At 43.5% G+C, this 21,284-nt stretch overlaps 1 protein-coding gene across 4 annotated transcripts; it reads right to left on the reverse strand.

Annotated features, from left to right (window-relative positions):
- Positions 1-135: 135 nt before the first annotated feature.
- REST (RE1 silencing transcription factor) lies at positions 136-15,988 on the reverse strand. Of its 4 annotated transcripts, none has more exons than XM_083593042.1 (4): positions 14,092-15,988; positions 9,116-10,035; positions 5,326-5,409; positions 136-4,056 (listed from the first exon to the last, which is right to left on the reverse strand). In XM_083593042.1, the coding sequence occupies exons 2-4, from the start codon at positions 10,023-10,025 to the stop codon at positions 2,345-2,347; spliced, it is 2,706 nt and encodes a 901-aa protein (XP_083449168.1). In that variant the 5' UTR covers positions 10,026-10,035; positions 14,092-15,988; the 3' UTR covers positions 136-2,344. The 4 variants fall into 4 exon arrangements, with proteins under 4 accessions (XP_083449168.1, XP_083449167.1, XP_083449169.1 ...); XM_083593041.1 differs by having other exon boundaries at positions 13,634-14,103; XM_083593043.1 differs by lacking the exon at positions 14,092-15,988 and adding an exon at positions 13,284-14,023.
- Between the last annotated feature and the right edge of the window lie 5,296 nt (positions 15,989-21,284).

Genomic DNA, 21,284 nt, shown 5'->3' on the forward strand with positions numbered 1-21,284 from the left:
ATGCAAAAGACCTGCAGTTTTCTCACTGCTCACACATTCCAAATGCCTCAAACCTTACTGATAACAGACTTGCTTTACTTGTGACTTTTCTCCCAGTGTTTGCAAATTCATAATATATCCAATCATTTCAGCTCCTTTTTATGTCAAGTATAAAAGTATCAGGGTAATTAATTTAAGTTAGAACTTGATGGAACAAGGATCAGGAATTTCTACATCTTCCCTTATTTGTTGCTTTCCAAGATCTTCCCGATAGTGTTGATCATTTCAAATTCCATGTATTATGTAATTGCCAACATTTGTCTTTGTCAAGCAGATAAGGAGCACAAACCACCTGGAAATTCTTCTGCACAGGACCCTCTGAAATGAGTATGAGCTGGGCAAGAGTACTTGCAAATTTTAAAATTCACGTGTACTTTTAATGGATTTTTTGCTCTCATTTGACTATTCCATGCTTAGAACTCGACAAGCACCATCCATTAACAAATTAAGTTTCCCATGAAATTTTCACATGCATGCCCCTATTAATTTTAATGGAAGGCAATGAAAAGTTTCTCCCAGCAATAATAAATGCACTAAAACAGCAGAAAGTACTGTCTGCATAAAAATGCATACTATATGAATATATTATCCAACCTTATATACAGAGATATATGTATGAACAACCTTCTTGGGGGCACAATCTACTGAGAAGTTCCCCTTTCACAATGGGAGCTATCCATGAGCAGTAATTGGTTCTTAGTGTGGTCTGTGGGATGACATTCCTTTAGTATCATTTGTTCCAAAATCAAATAATTAAAGCTACAACACTGCACAAACTCAGAACCAGAAAATGTGGTCAAGATAAACAACACTGGCCACAATACGCAACAAACCTGAAAATCAACATTACGGGAAGGAAACCCATTAACAAAAACCAAACATGCATATATAAAGTGTTCATATACACAGAAATAACTAAACTCCTAAAGGCTTAAACTGCATAGGTAAAAATAAAAACAATTATGTGCAACATTTTTTCATCTCTTAAAGCACAAGAAGAAATAAGAACCTTGTCGAAAAGTAGTATTTAACAAATAATGGATTCACTAATCAACAGAAAGGTAGAAAGAACTCCCAAGATTTTGGCTTGCTGATCATGATTGGGGGACCTGAAATGTATATGCAAATTAAATATATGATCATGCAATTTTGTTTTCTGTTAGCCAACCTCAACATTTTTCTGAAAGTGCTCTTTTTACAAATAATCTGCCACAGTGAGTTCTTTAAGCATTCATCATACCAACAGGTGAAAATAAAAAAGGCAGATTTTTCTAGAAACAATTGGAGCAATATTTCAATTTCTAGGAGTTTATTTCTGTAACACTTTGTTCAACAAGCACAGATGGCCTGTGCACTTGTCACATTGCAAGGAATTATTAACCAGGGATGAGCCTGATGGTCTCACACCCAAGACTCTCATCCTTCCGAACAAGGAGAAGGACAAGAGTGAACCAGGCTGTGCTGTTTACTAAAGACATCATCTCCCTAACCACCCAGTCTGTCTTCAGAAAACCCCCATTCACATACAGCTAAGTATTCTGAATATCAGAACCACAGGGACAGGACCAGTTACTGTTTTTTCCCATTAGGGGGTGGGAAAACTCACACACTTGGCCTTACCTACACTGCAATGGTGTAGAAATGGAATATGGGGAAGCAGTTCCACATTGTAGCAAGTGTATATAAAACAGGATCAAATAAGGGGTTTTTGAATGGGTGATCAGGAAGATACCACATTCAAATAAATGCTGATTCACTTTTGACTTTCTCCTAGCAGTAAAGGGGAAAGACAGAAGGAGCACATGTCTCATACCAGGCTGAAATATCTTCCTGGAATGTAATGACTGGACAGGCCCAGACTGTGGGCTCAGTCAACTGTGTTAATATCTCCTGCTCAAGTCCTATGGAAACAAACAGGACTCTGCAACAGCACAACAGTGCTCTTGCACACTTCTATTATTTTTTTAGAGTCTGTGCAGGAGACACTCTTGGTGGGTTGTTCCCCAAGGCTACATTTCTAAACCTACTAACTTGTGAATAGTTCTGCTTCAAGTCAACAGAAATACTCAAGAGATTCCAGGGCTCTATCCCAAGGAGTTCTGCCAATTTAACAAGCCACAGCATGCATACCCTATTTGCCCTCTCTAATCAAAGAGATACAAGTAATTAATTAGTTCAACATTTCATCAAAGGTCAGAAAAACACAACCAACTTTAAAAAGTATAAGCAAACTGAGCTTAAGCAAAGATTCTACAAGAACTGGTACCTAAGCTCTAGAATAAACTGTCATGAAACTGCAGTTTGGTTAATCTTGCCCCTTTGTTGCTTTCTCAAGATAGTACACATTTACTAAATGGCGATTCAGGTGCTTACTGTATTCACCTTCCTTTTTAAATGAACGATCGCAGAATATGCACACATAGTTCTCCTTTGTGGCCTTGGCTTCTGCCACTTCTTGGGATGGTTTCTGATCTTTCTCCTGTGCTGTCCGAGCACCATTTAACCCAGAATCATCACTGCCTTCTGATATGTTGTCACTTATATCACTGCCCTCGTGACTGTGGATGCCTTCATCCTCTTCCATTTCCTGATTTTCATTTACTACTGTGCCACTGGACGATGCTGAAACCAGGTCTGCTTTAGTGCTCTTCTCCAGTTTTTCCGGCGACAGTGGTGGAGGAGCTTCTGCTGAGTCTTCAGCCTGCAATTCTTTTGTAGAACTGACATCTTCTGGATGTGGGTTACTCACAGTTTCTCTCTCACACATTTGTTGTATCTCTTCAGTTTCTTGTATTGGATCAGGATCAGTCACAATCTGCATCTCACAAGTTTCTGTGGTTTCCCTATTTTGGGACAAATCAGGTAAAGCATCTTTTAGTACGCCTGTCTCTTTTTCAAAGGTGGTATTGGAGTCCTCAGACCTGATACAAGGAATGACTGTCAGCTCAATTTCATTCTGAGAAACTGCTTTAATTGTCTCCTCTTCTGCCATGGGCATTTCTTGCTCTTTCACCTCTAGTTCTATATCCATAGCCTTGTGCTGCGCCGCCAGTGACTCATGATCTTGCATGTTCTCCACAGGAACACACTGGCTCTCTCTAACACCAAGGATAACAGTAGGCTGGAGTTCATTGCAAGCATTATCAGTTACCTTACTTTCCTCCTCTTGTATAGCAACAGATTCTTTAGAGAATGACTCCTCATCTGTGACCTTCTCACAATCAAGCTTTCTGTTGTTCTTACCAGGCTTACTCCTCAGATATTTCTTTTTCTTGTTTTTCTTCAGGCAAGAATTTTGCTTTTTGGTGACTTCTAATTTGTTTTCACTCTTTTGAGAGTCCTGACATTTAGGGGACATTTTTTCAGTTTTCTTTTTCTTCTTCACTATAACATCAGTGTCTGCTGCAAAATCTTTTGTCAAAGGAACAGGGGTGGCATCTGCTTTTCTCTTTGCTTTCTTTGCTTTGCCAGATTTCTCTGTCATTTTCTCAGTTTTCACATTTGCCTCTTTGCTTTCAGCAACGGTTTTGCGACTTCGAGTTGTTACGTGGCCTATACCAACACTGCTAGTTGGTTTCTTTTCTTTTGACAGGTTCTCTTCTTTTACAGTTCTCTCACTTTTCTTTTCAGTCATCTCTTTCTTTGCCTGTTCTTGTTCCACGCTCTTATTATCACCACCCGTGTTTTCAGAAGTATTCACTTCATTCTTTTTAGTTCGTAGTCTTACTTTTGAGACATCCATTGTGATGTCACAACAGTCAGGGTGCCTGGATTTGATGTGATACTGCAAATTACACTTCTTGGATGCAGCATACTCGCAGACTGGGCAAAGGAACTGCCGTGGGCTGACATGGAGTTCAACATGCTTCTTGAAGTTGCTTCGGTCAGCAGTTTTGTAGTCACAATGCGGGCAGGCCAGCGGTTTGGGCCCATCATGAACCTGCCTTGCATGCCGAGTCACTTCATGCTGGTTTGATGCCACATAGCTGCACTGCTCACATTTAAATGGCTTCTCACCTGAAGCAATCAAGAGGGAAATTACCAGTGATTAAATTACAAACAGCAACTCATTTGCACAGCTACAGATTTATACAGTTGCGCATGCTTTTGCATTTCTCAACTTAAAAAAAAAAAAGATTTTACAGTTAACACATTCACAAAAGACAGCAACAAACCAAAAGAAACAAAAACAAACATGCAAGCAACAACTAATCCACATATTCCATCTATGATAAATACATACCAGGAAAGATCAGTCTACAGTAATACTAGCAATTGGAATCCAAACCAAACTGGTCCACTGAAGGCAGTGTAGAAAAATGGAAATTACAGATGAATAGTAGGCTTACACAAATATTACACCACACCCATATAACCCAGAAGCAATTATTTCCTCAAAAAGGTAAAATGTTTCTGCAGTGCTACCACTCCACCCCCCAACCCAGACATAATACATAGTTCCAGGAGAAAAATACAAACTGACTGGGTGATCAGCAACTCTTACTTGAACATTAAATGTGAGTGTATAGTAACAATAAAAACAGAAATCAGTCATTAATATGTACAGCAGCAATCAACTTCACAAATTACATGCATGGAGGGGTTAAAATTCAATGGCTGTTTCAAAAGTTGTCACGAATGCAGGAAACACATTAGAAGTCATGTAGATAAGTGACAATCACAAGAAAGTTTTGCAATGGGAATGCTCCAATTCAGCAATGCCCTCTTCTATTCTGCCCCAACCCCCACTTTTTTTGTTTAACACTCCCAGAACATCAGCATTCTGTGGTTCAATGAGCATTGTTCAGTTCTCAATGGCATGCATTTGGGTTCTCCACCTTTGGGGGAGTATCAAAGTTTTTTTTATAGTACTGCAAAGCTTTGCATTTCCCTGAGAACTGCTGATTTATTTTCCTCTTCTGCATGGATGCTGCTTTGATGAATACTGGAAACATAGCTTAAAAAGTGGGGAAGGAAGTTCACTCTGTATATTGGGAGGGGGGCTTTCAAAGCTCTTTCTTATCATCCAGGAGACTGCACAGAGTGTAAAAATAAATAGCAGGGATTACACGTGCAAAGCATCCAGCTAGCCATGGCTGTTTCCACAGCCAATGTAAGCACACAATTTACAACTCACCTACAGGCTGTTTTAGGCTTAAACCTTTGGCGGTCATAAACAGACTACGAATTTCATTCTGCCAATCCCTGCACTGACATATCAGACATTTAACGAATATAGCCACAACCTTAACCACCACGGCTCTCTTGAATTGCCTTTTTACCAACCTGAATGTGTGCGCATGTGCCTGGTTAAATGAGTCTTCTGAGAACTTGAATATGGACACATGGAACACCGATAGGGACGCTCTCCTATTAAAACAGATAAAATAAACACAAACGTAAAATCCTTAAATTGCTCAGAGGATTGAACTGAACAAACACAAACACACAAAAACACACACGAACACAAAATAACTGAGCTGGACGATTTGGTGAGAGGAAAGTGGCATAAAAATTTTGTTTCATCTTAAAACCGGACTAAGATTTTGGTTTAAGCATCTTCCTTCCCGGTCTAATATACCTGGCAAATACCTCAAATATAAATTATCCCTAAAATAACTAGCATCCTTCACCTAAAAGGTAATTCACCTGCTCTATAAATATGACAAACACTAAATGAAACCAAGGTTAATTATTTTTTTAAGCCTCTCTTGCAGAGGTCTGTGTGTGTGTGAGGCTATTTTATAGTTTGCATTTGGGTTGAACTGATTTCTATCCATGATATCTGTAAATTTTACAACAACTCTAGAAACAATCTAGGGGTTTTTTTATTCCCGTATTGCAGATATTGTTGCTGAAAAATAGCTGCTTGTCTAAACCTGCCTTGTAATTCTTGGCTGAAGCAAGATTTAAACCAGGGAATTCCTGCCTCCCATTCTTAGCTAAACATCCACAAATGCAATAATCAACAAGCGCAAGCGCCCCTGAACTCACAAGGACACTCTGCAACTTCCCACATACTCTTACAGAAAATAAGCAGCAGCAAAATTCTCTTCCACCATTTCCAGCACTGCTGCTCAAATTACAGAAAATTCCAGTTCTCCCTCAACTCCTTTTGCAATGTCAGAGGGGATGGGAGAGAGACTGTGTTCTCTCAGACTTGTCCTGAGGTCCGAGAAAAGGTAAATGATAGGGATGAACAACTTTTTGAGGGAAACTGTCTGACCTTGGTGAAGAAATCAAAAACTGTAGCTAGAACAGTCTCTCATCTTCAGGTAACCCCACCCCCATTTCCCCAAATGTTTTCCCTTGGGCACAACTGCTTCAAGGAGCGTCAATCACCTTCTGGCAGAGCCATGCAACCCTCCTCCCCATTTGTCTTTCCTGTGTCAGAGGCCAGTAGTTTGGCCCTTCTTGACCAAGGCTATCCAGGCACCTTGGCCAAACACCTGTACATCTCATTTTCAATGGGAGACACTTAAACAAGTACTTCACATTAAAATGTACTGTGCTGAAGTCTGGCTCGATTATGCTCTAACTCAATGACCTCTAAAAGGTGTAATGGGACCCACTACCAGGTGGTAGCCGAATAAAATTTCTCCTAAAAACTCAGTTTCTATCAGACTTTTGCTAACATACATTTTTCGACACAGTCTGCACGTTTCATAACAGCAGCAATTAAACTGACTGACTGTCCCTACTGTTTATACTAGGGGTCTCTAACATTTTAGGACATGGAGTCACAGCTGTAAACCTAAAGAAACTGTTGAGTCCAACACAAAATACTGATTTCATGGGTGGATGGCAGAGGAAAGGGATTGATGTTCAGATTTCTCACCATAAAAAACACGTACACATACACAAAACAAGTATGACCAGAAACAATAGCAGGCAAGTCAAAATGAAACAACCCCCCCCCAAAAAAAGCACAACAAACAGACAAAACTCAAATTTAAAAAATAAAAAATCATGTAGGAGGGAAAGGGGAACTGTATGGGCACAAAGGGGAGTGCCTGAGGGCACCATAGTGCCTGTGAGTGCCACACTCTTAAATATACAAAGTTGTATTGGGGTAACTTTCTTCTCCCCTTCACTCTTTTTAGTCGCAAATCTAGTATTACCACTTATTTGGGGTCAGCATCAAATGATTTAAAAAATACAACTTACTTTTTTTTCATTTAGTAGAAACTGGCCAGCACAAGGAAAAGAGATCACAATGAGGAACAGAATTCTGCACATATATCCATAACTCAACTATTTATCATATTATGTCTGGTACAAGGTTACATTCTACATAGCATTACTGGAGCGGATATGTATCTAAGCTAGAGCAAAATTCTGAAGTCTTTTAGATAGGAGAACAGGGGCTATACACCACTAAGTCTAAGATCACTAGAATATGCTACTGAACCTCAAGCACTTCCTTTTGCCTAATAATTCAAGCATGCACATGCCTGGCTTTCACTCCTGGCACCGCTGCAGGTTTTGTCTCCACTAATTATGACTAGTCTGTTTTTCTGCCCTTTAACAATGGTTTTATACGCAGAAATCTATAGGTGAAGATAGTCACGACAACAGTATCACCTGGCCATTTCTGCAATAAAGGGGCAAGGATAGGATTCAAAAGTGATCAACTACACTCTCCATTCCAAGCAGAGTACAGTTAGGGGAGGAAGAATGCTTTCCTGCAGCACCCAATGAATCTGCAACATTGCAAAGGAACAGCAAGATGGTCTCAGTTTCTGAACATATTAAGTAATCCACTACAGCCTCACAACTCCTTCTGTAAAAGAAAAAAGAAAAAAGTCTGCCACCTTGAAAAGAATTCAAGCCTGAATCATGACGGTTGTTTCTGCTCTATTAATGCAAAATCTGAGCAAAAGTGGCAAAAGAATGCAGGCCACCACTGCACACTACATATAATGAAGCTGAAATTCCAAAGCCTGGCTACTTGTGCTGGCTTGAATTCTCTTCATCCGTAGAACATAATTACATCCAATACTGGATTGAAATCCCTATCCACATTTTTTTTTTTATATTCAACTGCTATATCCTGATTCTAGAAGTGCACTTAAATTGCTGTGTCACATCAAGTCTCATAGTTGCTAAAGCATGATCCTCTGCTTGGCAGGAGAAGCACAGCCACAAAGCTTCCTTACTTGCCAAACAGAACTTTCCGAACCGGGGGGGGGGGGGGGCAGGGAGAAGCACGAAGTTGCAAAAATATTGAGGCAGCTGGAAGGATCCAACATGCCACCTCTGTGAGCAAAACTAGGCCTGCCCCAACCAGTATCTGGTCCCAATGATTGGCTTGGGATGAGGATTAGGCCAAAGAATTCATAGAAAAATACGAGGTTTGAGGGATGCTCGTCATTTTGGAACTGCACTGTTCTTCCACTACCACTAGGTCCCTTAAGCACTGCCCTAAGAGCAGCTACAAGCTTAAATAGCTCAACTACCACTGTCACTTTTAACTCAAACAAATTGTTTCTGACTTCATTTTAAAATTAACTTCAAAAGCCAAGTCTACTTTTAGTGATTCCTGGCAATTTTGTTATTTTCCTGTTCTGCATTTCTTCAAAAAAATAACTTGGACACAAATGTTTTGTGAGGGTTTTATACAAACAAACCAAAAACGTTGAGCAGAGAAAAACAAATCAGCTGACTGTGGCAAAGTATTTTCAAAAGCAAAAACCACCATTGTTCCCTTACTAGAGCTAATTTTCAGTATATAAACATCTATTTTATTGGTGATTATTTAAAATTTGATTGGAGAAAATTGTAATTCTCAAAATACACTCATTCTCCTTAAAACCTATCAGTGAGAATCAGCAAATATCACCTCCCCTGCCACACAAAGATGTAATGAATTGTGTTTAGTTTTATTGTTTTACCCATTAGCTCTAATGTAAAACACAATACTCCTGGTACACATAAGCCAATCATTTAAAATCAGATAGTACTAGTTTATAGCACAATTTATAACATGATGGCAAACAAGTGCAAACGCACTCAAATCCAGCACACCCAAGTCCATTGCAAACAGCCAAACCTAAGAAACAGATACAACACTCACCTGTATGAGTTCGAATATGTTGCACATAGTTGTTCTTCCGGTCCGAGAAGTAGGAGCATTGTGAGCATGTGTACACTTTCCGTGGGAAATGGTTTCTTAAATGCTTCTTCCAGTGATATTCACTGACAGTTGTGTATGTGCAGATGGTGCATTTGTAGACCCTCTCATTTTCTCCAGCTTTGTTGTGGTGCTTCAAATGAGCCAGATAGTGATCATACCTGTTAGTGTTGTAGCCACAGCGATCACATCTGATGGGCCCCTTGGAGAAATCAACTTCATCTGTAGCACTGGAGGCAGCTTCTTTAACTTGGCCATGCTTCTCAGCTTTTTCTTCTACAATGAATCTCTTGGCACTGTGAACCCGAATGTGATGGACAAACTCCTTCTCTGACTCTGCCTCATACTGACACGGCTTACAACGAAACGGTTTGTTCTTCAAGCTCTTACATTTGTCATCTGCACTCTCTGGAGTATCTGGCACCTCCAACGGGTAGCCCTTGTCTTGGCTGCAAGTATGAGGAACAGAAGGCTCCGTCAGTTCTGCCATTTCCACATTACGAACCTCAGGAGCTTCAAGGGATCCCAGATCCATATCTTCCAGGCGTCTATGGTTGTTCTCCATGCCCTGTGCTTCATCTATTCCTTCTCCATCGCTGTCTGAAAAGTTGGCATTGCCGACGGTTGTCAGTTCAGCCATTTGCCTCTCTTCACCAACCATGTAATCACAACAGTTGCCATTAACTTCTCCTGTCAGGGCCACATTTGCCAGCATAATAAGCTGTGGAGCTGCTAGCTCAGCTTTGGAAAGTTCCGAAAAGTCATACATGTCATTTGGCAAAGCCATGCCAAGGTTAGTATTTCCAGGGAACAGGCCACTGCCACCAGACTGCCCCAGCACTTGCATTGCCATATTAACAGTTCTGTTAAAAAGGGAGGGAAAGATTGTTTAAGTGTCTGTCTAGAAATTATTATGTAATAATCCAAAACTGAGAACACTTCCAATAACAGTGACAATTTAATTATGATACTTATCTTGATTAAGAGAAATTGTGGTCAAATATGGCCACATTTTCCACAAAGTCAAACTTTTAATTGCATCATGATTTCATTTTATAGCAAAGTGTCAGCGTCCTTCCCTCCTAGCATGCTCCCAGGCAAGGACTTTATATTTCAAATGAGTTGTTCACGTTCAATCTTTCTGTGTGCACAATTGCCATGCTAAATTCCACAATTGTATTTGTTCCAGTTACACTGTTATTCTGCCGCTTGCTGTCCACACCAGTGCCCTTCACTACCTATTTCTGTACCTGCACACACACTGCATTAAAATAGATCCACTGGAAGTAGCTGGGGATTTCTTTAATACTAATGTCTTGCACAATAATTATATTTGGCGGGGGCAGGCGGCTATATCCAAAACAATTTGGAATGTCCCCCAGTCCCTTTTTACTCTTAAAAGCACAAGCACACTTTCCCCAGACTGAAAAAAAATCGCAGCAGCAATGAAATATTTCAATTATGATAAAGAGTTATTGCACAAAGCCTATGTATTTTAATGTGTGGAGATCTTCAGAGAACAGCTCCTTTGAACTGGGTTGCTGAAATTCAAGCACATTTTCAGCATGCAGCAATTGGTAGAAATAGGTCTTTTTCATTTGGTATTGTGGACTACAGAGGAAAAATAGCTAGGTTTGGCTCAGGTGGGGAGCAAATGTGCATAGTGGCCATCCAACGAAATGTCACCACACATGAGAAACTTCTTGACAAACCACCTAACAAAAAGTGTGCTAAATGAGCTTTTATGCCAGTGGTGACTAGATATGCAGCAGGATATACAGTATATATTTTTTCTTATCAGATTTCCCACAGTAAGATGAAATCAGGATTATATACTTAAAAAGCACAACTGAAATTTTTATGACATGTCGATGCTGCAAAAAATTTATCTGAATGCACTGATTCCACAATAAATTCCAACTATAAGCACACCTACACCCAAGCATGCTTCATTTAACAGCAAACACCAAGAGCCTTGTAACCTAGCCAAGTGTGAATAAGCTTATTAATTATAAATAATTGGTTATCACTTTAAAAACATGTCTAGGATCCAAAGCATTAAATCTGAAGGCCACACTATTCATCTTGAAATGAAAAGCTGAAACTAGGCATATTTTAGTTAAATGTGCAGGGTTTTATGAATACTGATAACAGTTGTAGTCAAACAATGCTTTGTCTTTTCCAGAACATTACAAGGAAAAATAGATTTAAAGTGCTAATTGTTTTGAGATGTCTCATGGGAAGATAATTGTTGATTAACTATTATTAATTCTTTAGAAGCTAGCATGTGGTCCAATAATTCTGTATAAAGCAGGCTTCCTCAACCTCGGCCCTCCAGATGTTTTTGGCCTACAATTCTCATGATCCCTAGCTAGCAGGACCAGTGGTCAGGGATGATGGGAATTATAGTCTCAAAACATCTGGAGGGCCAAGGTTGAGAAAGCCTGGTATAAAGGGTGAGAGTGGGTAAATAGTTGTCATTGCTCCTTTGCTTCGGAAAACCAACTTTCAACACCAAATCTGAATAACAAGAGCAATTAAACAATGATGGTCTAGATTAAATATGCTTTAATCCAATGCACTTTATTTCTAAACACCAAAATCCTCTAGGCCACAGCACCAGAGTTAGTTGTAATGCAATACTGCAGAAGTCCCTACCAAGCAAGGAGCTAAGCAGTCCTCTTACCACAATGGGTAAGGCCATGTTAAAATGTATTTTGTTATGGCCTTCTTGAAAGCCAGAACCAAAGATCAAACAAATGCTAACTGGAAGACAGTTCTATTATTGCAGAACCATCACAGCAACATACACACAGACAAGTCCTCAAACACAGAACTTGGATTACAAGACCTGGCTTGGGCCTTACTTCCCGTTGTACTACTACAGTTAAATCATTTCAGAAACCTTTCCACAGGCCAGACTTCTTAAAACCTACTCAGAGTTGTTGTTCTACCGATACAATTACCCACACTGCACAAGTAAAAAATAAAACAGTGAAGCTACCTGGAGTAAGGTATCATGTAACCATACATGTTCTTTGAATTATTTCAAAGTAAATACCTACAGACCAGATATATCCCCACACTATGGAGGGATTCACAGCAAAACAGGAATGGCTGTCGGTGATGTGTATTTTTGTGCAATTCAGGATTTGTTTTCAAAACTGAAAATGCAGACACCATGGCTTTCTCGGCTCCCTTCTCTTCTACCAAGGTACTGAAGAAAAGCTCAAACACACACACATTCCTCAACAAAGTGTGTTTGGCAAGTTACTTGGTCTTGAAATTAGTCAACCAACAGCAGGGTGGGGATTGTATTTAAATAAAATGCTGGTCTCGTTTTTGGCCTAAACGCAAACGAGCTCAATGACCTACATACACAATGTTATCAAGGCAGAAAGTAAAAAGAACTAGCAGTGTTTTAAAGTCTGGAAGCTTTCAAATGCCGATGGTCTTTTATTCAGCCTCCTGCACGTTTGCTGAGAGATTAAATTCCAAGTTTTTACTCCCAAGTAAAGGAACGTGAGGCCGCAGATATTCGCCGAAAAAAAGCTCACAATGGGAGAAGCCCGTTACCAAATTGTGTGTACCATCAGCCCCAACCACCATCGGCTGCCGCTGCTGCTGTTGCATTCCAGAAATAGGCATTCGGCCATTTTCTCAAATACCAAGTAGAAGCACAAAGCAGCTCTTTGCAAAACTCTTGCCTGCAGCGCACAACGCACAAACTCACCGAAGTCGGTGCTGCTGCTCGGGAAGCGGGGGGGGGGAGAGGGGGTTGCCTTCGCCTCGTCAACCCACTTCGCCCCCCTTTCCTTCAACCTTACCCCCCAACTACCACACCCGTCCCCCAAAAAGTTACAACTCTCCAGCAACTTTATAAAGAAGGGGGGGAAAGTGAGCGAGGGCGAAGATTTGCCCAACTTCCTCTCACCCCACCCCCACCCAACACTCCCCCGCCCCCCACCCCAAGAGAAGGAGGGCTGGGGCCTTTTCCTTTCTCCCCCGAGACCTAAGCAATGCAGCTTAGCGTGTGCGGGGAGATTGTGTTGCCAGGTTGTTCTGCAACGTCTCCCTCCCCCCACCGCCGACCACCCCCCCCAATACATACACATGCAACTTCCCACGGAGACACGCCACGAGTCTCCCTCTCAACTCGTTCCCTTCGAGGGTGGGGGCGGAGAAGGAAGCTGGGGGAAGGACTCGGTAGGGTGGTAATAGGTTGGCGATGGGGGGAGGGAGTTGAGAGAGTTAAGTTCCGTACTTTCCTCCTCCAAGGAAAACGTGGTTGGAGGTGGGGGGTGGGCGGCTGGGGAACGTGACCCGAGGCCCACCCGATTCCCACACACCCGCCCCGCTTTGCTGAGGGTGGGGAACGCGCGAGCCTCCCCCTCGCCCCATCCATCCCTCGGCACCGGAGAGCGCAAGGTCACCGCGCGGCGCACAAAAGCGGCAACTCACGGCGAAGAGGCCCAGCGGCGGGGGAGGGCGAGAAATCGCTGTCCAGCTCCACCACGCAGGGCGGCGGCTGAAACTGCGGAGGCCTCGTCGGCCCGGGAGACGGCGACGACGAAGGCGGCTCCTCCCCGCCGAGCCTTCCTTCCGGCCACCGGGGACTAACGGCCGTTGGTCTTGGCGGCGGCGGAGGAGGAGAGGCTGTTCCTCGGGGGGGGGGGGGCTCCTCCGGCGGTTTCCTTCCTGAGAGGCCCCTCAGCCAGCCTGCCTGCCTGCCTGCCTGGCTTTCCCCCCCGCCCGGCCGCCCTCACTCCACCCACTCCGGCGACGCCGTACCATGCGCAGCAGCAGCAAGCAGCCGCCCTCAGATCAGCCCTGGACAGCGCCACAGGCTCGCTCCCGCTCCCCTTCCTCCCTCCCAACGCCAGCACCACCAACGCGGCGAGGGCGGCGGGGCAACTCACCGCCTCTCCTCCGAGGCCAAAGGGAGTCGAGGGGGCGACGACGGCGACCAGCCTCCCCTCAGCGCCCAGACGAACGGGCGGCGGCGGCGCGCATTCCAGCACTCACCACGCGCGTGGCAACGGCAGCCACGGCGAGCGAGCGAGGAGGCCCGCCCAAGCCGAGGCAGTTATTGCCCCGGTCCCGCCCCTTTCCTCATGGCGCGTCCCCTCTTCTCCCTCCCCCTCCCCACAGCGCCTCGTTAGGCCAGGTCACGCTTAGGCTGCCTCACGAGCAAGGCCTGGCGAAGTGGTGGTGGTGGCGGCTGTGTTATAAGAGCACCAGCCAGCCGTAGCTTCTGACTTTGCCAGGTTGTTTCGATAACTTGCCTCGTTTTTTGTTAGTCCCAGACAAGCAGCTGGAGGAGGTTTATCGAGGGGGCGGGCGGTGTAGGCCCTGAGTTAAGGCACTTCCTCTTCTCCTCACCCAAGATTTACCACAGATGTTGCACAGCCCCTGCTTTTTGGGCCTCCGTTGGTTCGTTATCCACCACCTCAGAAGAACCTACTTAATAAACACATGCAAAAAAACACACACACTGTTGACTCAAGAAACTTGAGAGACGCACAGGAGCACTCACTGAGCCCCTCAGACTTGGAAAACTGCAAATGGAAATTTCTCTCCTCATGACCAGCTTGGGAAATAAGGAGTGGTGTTGAGGTGATGAGATTTAGGCTAGTTTGGGGATTCTTAGAAATGCCCAACCTCGGCGCATGCTAAAACTGACCCTGTGCCATAAATCACTAATTATTCAGGCAGCCTGTTCCTCAATGATATGGAAAGCACTTTCCCCGCGAAAGATTCAACCTGTTCGCTTTCTGTAAAAATAATACTCACACAGACTGTTCTTGCAATCTTCTTTGCAGGCAGAGCTGGGAGAAAGCTCCGTTTAATATGGATCTAAGCAGGGCTTTTTTCAGCCGGAACCTCTCAGGTGGGCGCCATTGCCATTCTAAGAGAATGAAAGAGGGCATTCGTGGTGAGTTCTGGCACCTCTCTTTCTAGAAAAATAACACTGGATCTAAGCAAATGCATTTAAGATTGTGTTGCACAAATGTTAAGGCTACAGCTCCTTCACACCAATGGGATCTTCCATCCCGTGTAAATAGCAATGGTGGGACCATGGTGGGGATAGACAGTTAAAGTACTCTTCCCTCCGTACCTGTCCTCAAACAAATTGCCCCCCCCCCGGCTTTTTAATTTTTTTAATAACAATACATAATTAGTGTCATCTCTATATTTGCCTCTGGAGCTTTCCCTTGAGCGTGGTTGATGGGCACCTCATTCACCAACTTCAAGTGAGACAGCCAATGTAAACCTGAGAAGTCACACTGAGCTTAATATGGCTTACTGCGGATTAAATGTGCATAATTTTGCACCTCAAGTCTGAGTCAGGAAGTCTGTCCTTCATTACTACCCTGGATGAACATATGCAATCCAGGCTGATTTCAACCATCGTACTGTCTTAGGAATAATGCAGGTTTACCTTATAGGGTTGTTCTAAGATACATTGAGAAAATATGTCCAAATCACCTAGAACATTCTAAAGAACTAGATAAAATGCTAAGTGATATAAATAATTTTGACCAACTTTTTCTGAAGCCAAGAGTTTTTGGATGCTGTTGAGTCAGCTTCTTAAATCCTAGAGGAGGGCAAGGCAAGCAAAAATGCTGAGGGAAGGAGGCAAAGAAGCAGTGTGGGAAGCAACACAGCGGAGACTGGGGAAATGTAAATTGGGATTTAGATATGATTGCCATATGTCTCAAGGCCTAGACTCGAGGACAGACTTCTGGAGTGAGACTTGGAAGTATTTGTATGTTTTTAGAAATTAATTCTCATTTGATTTCCAGATCAGAATCTCATGGTCATACTTATATGCTGTATATTATACTTGCCTTTCTTTACTATATTTGTAAAGACTGTCCTATAAAATAATAATAATAATAATAATAATAATAATAATAACAATAATGTATTATACCCCACCCATCTGGCTGGGTTTCCCCAGCCACTCTGGGTGGCTTCCAACAGAATATTAAAATACAATAATCTATTAAACATTAAAAGCTTCCCTAAACAGGGCTGCCTTCTGATGTCTTCTAAAAGTCTGGTAATTGTTTTTCTCTTTGACATCTGATGGGAGGGCATTCCACAGGGCGGGTGCCACCACTGAGAAGGCCCTCAGCCTGGTTCCCTGTAACTTGGCTTCTCGCAGCGAGGGAACCACCAGAAGGCCCTCAGCACTGGACCTCAGTGTCCGGGCAGAACGATGGGGGTGGAAACGCTCCTTCAGGTATACTGGACCGAGGCCGTTTAGGCCTTTAAAGGTCAGCAACAACACTTTGAATTGTGCTCGAAACGTACTGGGAGCCAGTGTAGGTCTTTCAAGACCGGTGTTATGTGGTCCCAGTCACCAGTACAGTATAACATTCTCGGGAAGTTTCACTAAAAATAAAATGCAACATAATAAAAAAGCATTATCCTTGTTTATTTCCAGCAGAGGAAGAAATAATACCAGCTGTCAGCATGGCCATAAATCAAATACTAAGAACAGGGGGTAGCATTCAGCTAGGTTTTACTCCTAGTTAGTCCCAATTATATTATTTAACATGATAATCAGAGAATCATAGAAAAGTAGAGTTGGAAGGGACCCTGAGGATCATCTAGTCCAACCCCCTGCAATGCAGGAATATGCAGCAATGAAGAATGACACAACTGTCCCATATGGGGATCAAACCTGCAACCTTGGTGTTATTAGCACCACACTATTATGTTAGGTCCATTAATTTCAGTGGATCTGCTCTGAGTAAAATTTAGTTGAATACCACCCTCAGATTTTAAAACCACTAGTTGTTTAAAAAGCCCAGGTAGATTAAAAGGTTACATCTGGCAGTGAAAAGGCCATAGAGAAGACATGAGGTGAGCTTCTCTTGGGATGCTAGTCCACATCTGGAATGCCACCATTGAGACGGCCCTCTCACTAGTAGACACCTGCCTTGTTTCACTTGGCAGAGTGCCAGGAATAGGGTCTTTTAAGAGGATCTCAAGATTTAGATAGATGTATGCTAGAAAAGTTGGTGCTGGAGGAGACTCTTGAGAGTCCCATGGACTGCAAGAAGATCAAACCTATCCATTCTTAAGGAAATCAGCCCTGAGTGCTCACTGGAAGGACAGATCCTGAAGCTGAGGCTCCAATACTTTCGCCACCTCATGGAGAAGCTGAGGCTCCAATACTTTGGCCACCTAGGGAGAAGACTCCCTAGAAAGGACCCTGATGTTGGGAAAGATGGAGGGCGCAAGGAGAAGGGGACGACAGAGGACGAGATGGCTGGACAGTGTTCTCGAAGCTACTAGCATGAGTTTGACCGAACTGCGGGAGGCAGTGGAAGATAGAAGTGCCTGGCATGCTCTGGTCCATGGGGTCACAAAGAGTCGGGCACGACTAAATGACTAAACAACAACATGCTAGAAAACACTACCTGTCAGGTAGCCAGGCTCAAAGCTGTTAAAGATTAGGACCAGCACTAATGGACCCAATAATTGCGCCCACTAAAGGACTAGGGGCCAGTGCATCTGACAAAGCACTGATGCAATATGGCCAAAACCCCATTCCCAGTCAATAATCTCACCACACTATTTTGAACCAACTACAGCTTTTGGACAATTTTGATACAACACATTGTAATATAGGAGCATAACTGGCCAGCTATCTCCATCCAAGTATGGGCACAGCTAATAGATCACCTGTGTCACTGTCCTAGCACAGAAAGGGAAAGATATAAATACTAACATGATGGGGGGGGATGGTGGGTTAAGCTCTTAAAAGAATGTGGTTGAGGAATAAATGCTGGAAATGGTCAAGTTGCATGGAATCAATTTCAATCCGTTACCCCCGAGGATGTGGACAGGCTGCTTGGACGCGTGAAACCTACCACCTGTCTCCTTGATCCTTGCCCATCCTGGCTAATAAAAGCAAGCCAGGAAGGGCTGGGCGATGGGCTCTGCGGGGTGGTGAATGCTTCCCTCTGTGAGGGAACATTCCCAGATCTGCTGAAAGAGGCGGTCATTAAACCGCTTCTTAAAAAACCATCTTTAGACCCGGCCAGTATGGCCAACTATCGCGCAGTCTCAAATCTTCCATTCTTGGGCAAGGTGATTGAGCGCGTGGTTGCCGAACAACTCCAGGCACGCCTGGAGGATGCGGACCATTTGGATCCCTTCCAATCAGGATTCAGGCCTCATCATGGGACTGAAACTGCCTTGGTCGCGCTGGTTGATGATCTCCAGCGAGCTAGGGACAAGGTGAGAGTTGTTTCCTAGTTCTGCTGGATCTCTCAGCGGCCTTTGATACAATCGACCATAACATCCTTCTGGACCGTCTAGAGGGGCTGGGAGCTGGGGGCACTGTTATGCAGTGGTTTCGCTCCTTCCTCCTGGGCCGTGTTCAGAAAGTGGTGGTGGGGGATGAGTGCTCAGACCCCTGGGCCCTCACTTGTGGGGTGCCTCAGGGTTCCGTCCTCTCCCCCATGCTTTTTAACATCTATATGAAGCCACTGGGAGAGATCATCAGGGGGTTTGGACTGGGTGTCCATCAATATGCAGATGATACCCAGCTCTACCTCTCTTTCAAATCAGAACCAGTGAAGGCGGTGAAGGTCCTGTGTGAGTGCCTGGAGGCAGTTGGAGGATGGATGGCGGCTAATGAATTGAGGTTGAATCCTGACAAGACAGAAGTACTGTTTTTGGGGGACAGGGGGCGGGCTGGTGTGGAGGACTCCCTGGTCCTGAATAGGGTAACTGTGCCCCTGAAGGACCAGGTGCGCAGCCTGGGAGTCATTTTGGACTCACAGCTGTCCATGGAGGCGCAGGTCAATTCTGTGTCCAGGGCAGCTGTCTACCAACTCCACCTGGTACGCAGGCTGAGACCCTACCTGCCCGCGGACTGTCTCGCCAGAGTGGTGCATGCTCTGGTTATCTCCCGCTTGGACTACTGCAATGCGCTCTACGTGGGGCTACCTTTGAAGGTGACTCGGAAACTACAACTAATCCAGAATGCGGCAGCTAGACTGGTGACTGGGGGCGGCCGCCGAGACCACATAACACCGGTCTTGAAAGACCTACATTGGCTCCCAGTACGTTTCCGAGCACAATTCAAAGTGCTGGTGTTGACCTTTAAAGCCCTAAACGGCCTCGGCCCAGTATACCTGAAGGAGCGTCTCCACCCCCATCGTTCTGCCCGGATGCTGAGGTCCAGCGCCGAGGGCCTTCTGGCGGTTCCCTCATTGCGAGAAGCAAAGCTACAGGGAACCAGGCAGAGGGCCTTCTCGGTAGTGGCGCCTGCCCTGTGGAACGCCCTCCCATCGGATGTCAAAGCGATAAATAACTACCTGACATTCAGAAGACATCTTAAGGCAGCCCTGTTCAGGGAAGTTTTTAATCTGTGATATTTTAGTGTATTTTTGGTTTTCTATGGAAGCCGCCCAGAGTGGCTGGGGAAACCCAGCCAGATGGGCGGGGTACAAATAATAAATTATTATTATTATTATAAATGGACCCCAATGAAAACCTCTGGGCCCCTTTCTCCTTGGGATTAACTTTTTCCCTAAACTGAACCCTTCCCTAGCCTAAGGAGGCGGCTAAAATCCTAACCAGTTCCAATCCTGAGATCCAGCAACCATTCAGTTAAGAAAAGGTATAAGGAGGCAAGAGGTCCAGACCAAAGAGTCAGGATTAAGAGGGGAAAGAAAATTTAGAAATAATTAATAGCAAAAGGAGAGGAGTACACAGTCAGGAGCTGTTGTTGAGAAATCATATACCAATTTGAACTAACCAGGCATGTTTTTGGCTGTGGGCCAAAGTATATCAAGGATTCTGTAAATACTTTTGAGAAATGCTAAAAGGAAGTTCAGAGAAATTTGGCATGTGTGAGGGAGTTACATTTAAATGAGTATGGTTTGTTTTCATCCACTGAAGTAGGGTCTGTTTAACTTGTTGCCCAATCATTTATGTGAGCTGGAGATCCCATTTTTAGAACAAAAGTGCTGTCTGATGAGATGCTAAATTGTGACCCCCACCTGAAGTTGACACCCTCAGGCACTTTTCTCCCACCCTGCAAATTAAAGGTATGCAGATTGCAGCCTGTTGTTTTGCAGCGAGGAATAGTTTCTGTAATGGGAAGAGGCAGGTGGGGGCATAGTTGCTGGGTTCTTCAGCTGGATATAATTTCACCACTTCATTAGGCTGTGAGTACATTTTCTAATATTTATCCAGGTACTGAATGGTTCGTGCATAGCTAGCTTTCCTTGATACTGCAAAAGCTTGGGTGTTTTTATTAAAGTAACAGGGTACCTTCAAAAAGTGTGTTATGTGGCCTGGGGAGGGGTTCTGCTTTTGAAAAAGAAAGTAAAAAATTCCACCAGGCACTCCCGCCAAGCCCTTAGGCTTATCTATAATAGCTCTTTGGATCCCAGACTGTTTGCTATAGTTTGAGATGTAGGTTTTCAATTTACTTGAATGGCCACAAATACATGCAACCCAGTCTATATCTTTTGCATTTTTAAAATATCCAAACCTTTTAGGCCGTAGAAATTACAGCATTTTATTGTTTTCCTTGATCTCAACCATTCTTGCACAATCAACAGCTAAATCACATGCCTACAGTCCACGAGTATATCAAAATTATATCAAGATTAGCAATACATTATTTCCAGTCCTACAGCCTGATTTCACTTATCTCACTCAGGTATTCAAGTTACACAAAGTCAACAGTGTTTTCTTTCTAATAATATTTCAGCTAAGAATTTTTACATAATCCATAATCAATTATGTAGCTGCACCTTCTGCACCTTGTTATTTCAAAGCATAACAAATAGGTAGAGTGTTAAGTTTTATTTATTTATTTCACAATATTTATACATAAACTGCTTCATTGTAATAAACCTGTAAGTGGTTTACAATAAATATGTTATGTACTGAAGTTCTCACCCTGGGCCAGCAGGGGGATACTGTAGATAGTTATGCAAATGAAGGATCGAAAGTGACGTTTAGTGATTGGATAGTTTTGTATGCAAATGAAGGAACGAAAAGTGACGTTCAGTGATTGGATAGTTTTAGAATGTTGCAACAGTTACAATTGTTCTGTAGCTCTATATAAGCA

Source organism: Podarcis filfolensis (assembly GCF_964270895.1).
Source record: "Podarcis filfolensis genome assembly, chromosome: 17".
Lineage (NCBI taxonomy): Eukaryota > Metazoa > Chordata > Lepidosauria > Squamata > Lacertidae > Podarcis > Podarcis filfolensis.